The following is a 7,131-nucleotide window of genomic DNA, read 5'->3' as shown; positions in this document are numbered from 1 at the left end:
AGTGTCCAGCTAGGCTGTGCAGAAAAGTAAAACCAGTGACTGGTGTGTGAATGTATATAGAAAGAGATTGATATCAAGAAATGGCTCACAATGGTAAGAGTGGCTAAGTCCAATGCATTTCAAGTCCATGGGTCAGCTGTCAGCTGAAGGCTTCTCCTAACTCCGGTAGCTGCAGGAGCTGATGGAAATAGGCAGATAAAGCAGGAATATCACATGCTGGTGGATGCCGAGCTAAATGAATCTGAGGTCAGCCTGATGAATCCAAACTCGGCCGGAAGTCTACTGATGGCTCCTAGAATTGGCAGGAGGTCAGTGAACCAGAGGAAGGATTGAGATCGGGTGATAGAAGGGAGCTAAGTTCTACACACTGTCTATATTAAAAGTAGGCCACACACCTGCCTCAATTGTGTAAATACTGTGACCAGATTGACTGTATGGCTGCTTCCTGGAAGATCCCCTCCTGGAGTTGACAATACTGTTATTGTTGTTGTACTTTTTAGGTGTCATTGAATTGGCTCCTACCCAGAGTGACCCTATGCACAGCAGAATGAAACAGCCATTCCCGTGCCATGCTCACAATTGTTCTTATGCTCGGGCCATTGTTGCAGCCACTGTGTCAATCCATCTGCTTGAGGGCTTTTTTGCTGCCCCCCTATTTTACCAAGCATGATGTCCTTCTCCAGTGACTGGTCTCTCCTGACATGTCCAAAGTATGTTAGAGGAAGACTGGACTTCCTTGCCTCTAAGACAACAGACAACACTAGGTAGATCATATCATGGGAGAATACAAGCCCACCCACCTTAACATAAAACCTAACTATCACACCAAACATGAGTTCCTTGCCTCTCTTAACAACATATCCAAAGTACAGGTTTGTTGGTTCGTTTGGCAATCCAAGGGGACTTTGAATAGTCTTCCCAGCACCACTATGTAAATGCATCAGATCTGCTGCAGTCTTCCATGTTCACTGTCCAACTTTCACAGGCCTGTGAGGTGATGAAAAAGACCATGGCCTGGATCAGGTACACTTTAGTCCTCTCAATGGCATCCTTATCCTTCAACCCATTAAAGAGATCTTGCGCAGCAGACCTGCCCAATGTGATACGTCATTGGATTTCTTGACTCCTGATTCCATGAGCATCGATCATGGATCCAAGCAAGATGAAATCCTTGATACCTTCAATCTTTTCTCCTTTTACTCTGATGTTGTCTGTTGGTCCAGCTGTGGGGATTTGGGCCTTCTTCGTATTGAGTTTCAATATCCATACAGAGCAATCCATAACATATGCTTATATACCCATTGCCATCAAATCGATGCTGACTCACAGCGACCCTAAAGGACAGGGTAGAAAAGCTGGGTGGGTTTCTAAGACTGTAATGGTTTACAGGAGTAGAAAGCCCCTAATATATAATGCCATATGATATGATACTGTAATACTATATATTTTACAGTACTATTCTAATATTATATAGAGAGTAACACCTACAAAATCCAGAATCTGTGCAAGGTGGATAGCTGCCAGAGAAGCCAAACACAAATATGTTCCAAGAATAAAGAGTCCCTGGGAGCTCAGGTGGCAGAGAGCACTACCCGCTGAGCGGCTCACCTCCAGGTCAACAGTTGGCACCTACCAGCCCCAGAGGCTCTGCGGGACAAAGACCTGGCCATCAGCTCCCATAAAGATTTACAGGGAGCAATTCTACTGTGTCCTATAGGGCCAGTATGAGTCAGAATCAACTGGATGGCAGTGAGGTGTTTTGGTTTAATGAAGAGCAATAGAGAGGTGCTCAGAAGAAGTGGAGAACTCATAAAATCCGGAAAACCCGGGCAGTCCTATGATGCTCCGGCTCTCCCAGGCTTCACCGTAATAAAGGGGCTGACACGGGGAGACTCGTTTGAGATAAGCACACATCTTGAGGTGGTATCCTCAAGAATTCTTAATCCCTCCTAAGCTTAAAGGCCACTTGTGTCCCCCACAAGTGACCTCTCTGGTTCCAAGAAGCAGACTGAGACAGAAGTGCAATGCACACGGGGAGGGTGTTGTTCATCAGAAGACAAAAGAAGACCATTCCCTACATGTTCAGAGACTGGAAATCACATCTGAGGTGACACAGGAGTTCTAGGGGTCCTGTGGACCCCCGAAAGTGTGCTGGCTGCTGGGAAGATGAGGGTAAATGGCACTAAATGTGCCTTGGCCCCTCCCCCCTGTTATTTACCCATTTTCTGACAGCAGCTTCCTGCACTTGCACATGAAGCACCATCATGAGCCCTACCAAACTGTAATCAGGAGAGTAAGTCCCTGAGTGCAACAGGGGAGGTTTCTTCCCTGAATAGAAAGGAGGGAGGTAACTTTGAAGCGATGCCTTTCAGATGATCCACCAGGAAGGCAGGTCAGAAGCCTGCCTTCTGGCCCAGTTAAATAAACCAAGTTTTATTAAAACAGCTGCACCCACCTGCTTCCATAGTCTCTGTGGCTGGTTTTGCACTACAAGGGCAGGGTGGAGTCTCTGTCAAACGAACAGGCGGACTGGCCCACAGAGCCTAGCATGCCTAATATCTGTGGACCTAAGAGGACCCTTGGTGGTGCATTGGTTAGTCAAACAGCTGCTAACGGAAAGGTCCCTGGTTCGAATCCACCAGCAACTCTGCAGGAGAAAGAAGAGACAGTCTGCTTCTGTAAGCATGCTCAGTGTGGGAAACCCGAGGCAGTGGTTGTGCCCTGCCCTCTAGGGTTAGAATCAACTGGGCAGGGAAGGCGGGCGTGGGGCAGGATTTGGTTTGGGGTCCAGTTTAAATAAAAGAAGCCAATGAATGGCACACTGCTGTTGTTGTGAGGTGCCATAGTAGCCCTTTGCAAAACAGAAGGAGAAGCTGCCCGGTCCTGCACCGTCCTCGCAATTGTTCCCTTATGTGAGGCCTTCGTTTGCAGCCACTGGGTGCGTTCGTCTCCTTTGGGTCCTTCTGGCTTTCGCTGGGTGCCTGGTTAGGGAAAAGTTAAGTGCCAGACCATTTAAGTGAGAAGTTGGCGATTCCAGTCCACCCATTGGCACATCCACAGAACGGCCTGCCAATCTGCTTCTGCAAGGCCTCAGCCCGGGATACCCACGGAGGGCAGGTGGCCTTGGGACAGCCGGGATGGCTTGAAGGCAATGGAGTCGGGTTGGCGGGGTTTGCCCAGGGACTTGGGCGCTGAGGGTTTGGGGAATGCGTCCAGTTTGTGCCGGGCACCTGCGCCCGGTGATGTGCCCAGCAGGAGCGTGCTAGCCTGGGAATCGGTGGGCAGAGAGCAGGAAGGACCTTCTCCTCTGGGGATGGGGGCACCCCGGGCCCCACCCTCAGGGCGCTGGGCAGGCCCGCCTTAACCCTCTTCTCTGTTCTTTGCCAGACTCCGACCTGAGCATGCGCACACTGAGCACGCCCAGCCCAGCCCTGATATGTCCCCCGAACCTGCCCGGCTTTCAGAATGGACGGGGCTCGTCCACCTCGTCGTCCTCCGTCACGGGGGAGACGGTCGCCATGGTGCACTCCCCGCCCCCGACCCGCCTCACCCACCCGCTCATCCGGCTGGCATCGCGGCCGCAGAAGGAGCAGGCCAGCGTGGAGCGGCTGCCGGACCACTGCCTGGTGCACGTCTTCTCCTTCCTGCCCACCAACCAGCTGTGCCGCTGCGCCCGCGTGTGCCGCCGCTGGTACAACCTGGCCTGGGACCCCCGCCTCTGGAGGACTATCCGCCTGACCGGCGAGACCATCCACGTGGACCGCGCCCTCAAGGTGCTGACCCGCCGCCTCTGCCAGGACACCCCGAACGTCTGTCTCATGCTGGAAACTGTCACGGTCAGTGGCTGCCGGCGGCTCACCGACCGGGGCCTGTACACCATCGCCCAGTGCTGCCCGGAGCTGCGGCGCCTCGAGGTGTCCGGCTGCTACAACATCTCCAACGAGGCTGTCTTCGACGTGGTGTCGCTCTGCCCCAACCTGGAGCACCTGGACGTGTCAGGTAAATGGGACCGGGGCGGTCCGGGCGGCCACCTCCGGACGGACAGTGGCCCTCAAGCGTGGTCATGAGTGGTGGAGGGCGGGCGTGGATGAAGGCGGGGTTCTCCGTGAGACTGGAAGCCAGCGATGGCTTTTTTAAAATCATTTTATTAGGGGCTCTCACAGCTCTTATAACAATCCATGCATCGATTGTTTCCATCACATCTGTGCCTGTGTTGCCATCATCGCTTTCAAAGCATTTTCGTTCTGCGTGAGCCCTGGGTATCAGCTCCTCTTTTGTCCATCACACTCCGCCTCCAGGGACACTTGGCTACCTTTTGCCGGTGGTTCATCTGGCCGTGGTTTCCTGGTGACGCTGTGGGTCAGCGCTGGGCAGCAAACCGAAAGAGTGGGCAGTGACTGGAAGCCACCGCAGCAGCTCTGAGTAACAGACCTGGTAATTTACTCCTGCAATGGTTACCGCCTAGAACAGCCCATCGGGCCAGGCTACCTTGTCACACGGGGTGGACATCATTCAAACTCGACTCCATGGCACCCGACTAAGGAGACATTGTCTCCCCATAACCTTCCATCCATTTCAAAGCAAGCTGGTGGTGCAGAGGCTTCACAGACGGGCTGCTAACCCCAAGGTCAGATGTTCAAACCCACTAACTGCTACAAGAAAGATGAGACCGCCTGCTTCTCTAAAGAGTTAGTCTCAGAAACCCAAGGGGAGAGCTCTTCTCAGTCCTATGAGGTCACTTCGCTGTTCTATAGGGTCACTCTGTCCTATGGAGTCACTTCTCTGCCCTATAGGGTCACTATAAGTCAAAATTGACCCCAGGGCAGTAAGGTTTTTTGGGAGGATGTGTGTGTGTGTGTGTACTACTCTTCCCACTTCCCATTGAGTCAGTACTGACTTGGGGAGAGCCTATAGTACAGGGTAGAACTGCCCCATGCATTTCTGAGACTGACTGTTTATAGGTGTAACGTAGAAAGACCTGTCTTTCTCCCACAGAGCTGCTGGTGGTCTCGAACTGCTGGCTCATTGATTGCAGCCCAACTCATAAGCACTATGCCACCAGAGCTACTTTGTACCGCTCTGCGATTATAACTCTCCTTCCACCGATAACCTCCACCATGAGGAGCTGTCTTCCCATCAGTACAGGGCAGGTCCACAGAGTGGACCCACGCCCTCTTAAGACAGCCAGGACATCTGAGCGGCTTGCTGTTTCTGGAAACCTCTCTAACAAGCGAGAAGCCCCAGGCTCACACTTCTGCGCCAGCTGGGGATCTGTCTGGACCAACGGCAACCCGTTCTCTCCTCCACTGCACAGGGGCCCAACATTTGAGAGGCTGCGCTGTGTCTGATGCATCAGGGAGTTAAAGCAAAGAGCACTCTGTGGGAGCTGAGTGGCCTGAGGAAGGTTCCAGTCGGATGGGCAAATGATCAGAATCAGGGATGTATGAGTGTCTGAGGTAAATGATAATGCTCCAAACACACCTGAGGTAAAGCCTGAGCCCTCGGCTGGCTCTCGCTTTCAGATTCCAAAAACTCATAAAAAAGAAAAATCAGTTTTGACTCATAGAAGCCGTATGGGACAGACTAGAACTCCCCTGTGAGTTTTTGAAACTGTAACCCTTGACAGGAGTAGAAAGGCCCCTCTTTCTCCCTCAGAGAGTGGCTGGTGGTTTTGAACTGCTGACCTTGTGGTTAGCAGTCCAGCGTGTAACAACTATGCCACTGCCAACAGGACTCCTTTTTTCAAACTCCAACTTTTGAAAATACGTCCATTAACAGCCCACCCTTCTTTGGTGGCTCCTGTGGGCCGTGAAGGAATTGCCTGCTCCCCCACCTTCAGCTGCTGCCTGACAGAAACCTGGGTGTTCACTTCGTCCTGAGCAGCTGTGGGGAGAAAGCTGCATGATGTGGTAGAAATTAGTTTGAAAACTTTGTGACTTTGGGAAAATTCACAGCTTTTCTAGATGTGTTTCCTCTCAGGCAAAAGAAGAAGAAAGGAAGGGGTGGGGGGGTGCCTGTTCTCTGACATTGTAAGGGCCCCACGTCCTGTTGTCTACCCACCTCCTTTCATTGTCTTTCCTCGGCTGGAGATCATGATTGGTCCTGGAATCCCCATCATTGCCAGGGGGATGCCCAGGCTCCCTTAAGAAGGCCTGCCTAGAAACCGGGCCCTTTTCATCCACCTCCTCCTTCTGTTTTATTGGCATTTAATCCACATATCATACAATTTAGTACTTCAATTGTATTGAGAAGAGTTTTATAATTACCACAGTCTGTTTCAGATCATGCGTCTGCTTTCTTCTACTCAGTGTTCTTAGCTCCCTCTGTCCCCCTAATGTCCCCTGCCACACACCCAGGAAACCATTAATCCAGATACTCTCTCTCTAGATTGACCTCAAACTGTGCTCTCTCTTCTGAGATCTTTTTCAAATTCACAAATCCAACTGCCCCATTGCTACCTGGGCATGGAAATTCCTGAGCTCAGAGCCTGTGTGAGGGGATCTTGTTTGACCCCTGAACTGTGATTTCTGCCTATGGGACCATCCTTGATGACAATCTGGCTGACTAATTTCTGGATTCAAATACCTCAGTCCCGATTCCTCCCACTTCCAAGTCAACTCACAGCCCTGGAGTTGATTCTGACACTTACAGACCCTACGGGACAGCATAGACCTGTCTCTGTGGGTTTTCTAGCCTGAAACTCTTTCTGGGTTTACAAAGCCTCATCTTTCTCCCTTGGAGAAATTGGTGGTTTCGAACTGCTGACTTTGTGGTTAGTAGCCCAACACATAACCTACCATGCCACCCGTTGTTGTGGTGGTGTGCCATTAAGTCAGTTCTGACCCATAGCGACCCTCTGCACAACAGAACAAAACCCTGCCCTGTCCTGCACCAGACTCACAATGGTTCCTGTGCTTGTGCCCATTATTGCAGCCACGTGTCCATCCATCTCCTTGAGCCCCTTCCTCTTTTTCGCTGTCCCATCTACTTTACCAAACATGATGCCACCAGGGCTCTCTATCATGAGATGCAGCTGGGGGCACAAGAGAGTTCTCCAAATTGGAAGCACAGAATCCCAGGCATTGGTGCAGGGGCTGCAAGCTACATGGACTTGAAAGACCCATCAAGACA

At 51.5% G+C, this 7,131-nt stretch overlaps 1 protein-coding gene across 1 annotated transcript in view; it reads left to right on the top strand.

The window, feature by feature from the left end:
• The window catches only part of FBXL7 (F-box and leucine rich repeat protein 7), a 429,381-nt gene that overhangs the window by 413,494 nt on the left and 8,756 nt on the right, over window positions 1-7,131 (top strand). The window contains exon 3 of the mRNA XM_004718114.4: window positions 3,388-3,999. Coding sequence (XP_004718171.2) covers window positions 3,388-3,999 — 612 coding nt within the window. The remainder of the gene's footprint in view (window positions 1-3,387; window positions 4,000-7,131) is intronic.

The sequence above is a fragment of the Echinops telfairi genome, unplaced genomic scaffold, assembly GCF_000313985.2.
Source record: "Echinops telfairi isolate 266 unplaced genomic scaffold, ASM31398v2 ScPeMD7_7469;HRSCAF=8507_1, whole genome shotgun sequence".
Lineage (NCBI taxonomy): Eukaryota > Metazoa > Chordata > Mammalia > Afrosoricida > Tenrecidae > Echinops > Echinops telfairi.
This window is presented reverse-complemented; position numbering and strand designations above follow the sequence as displayed.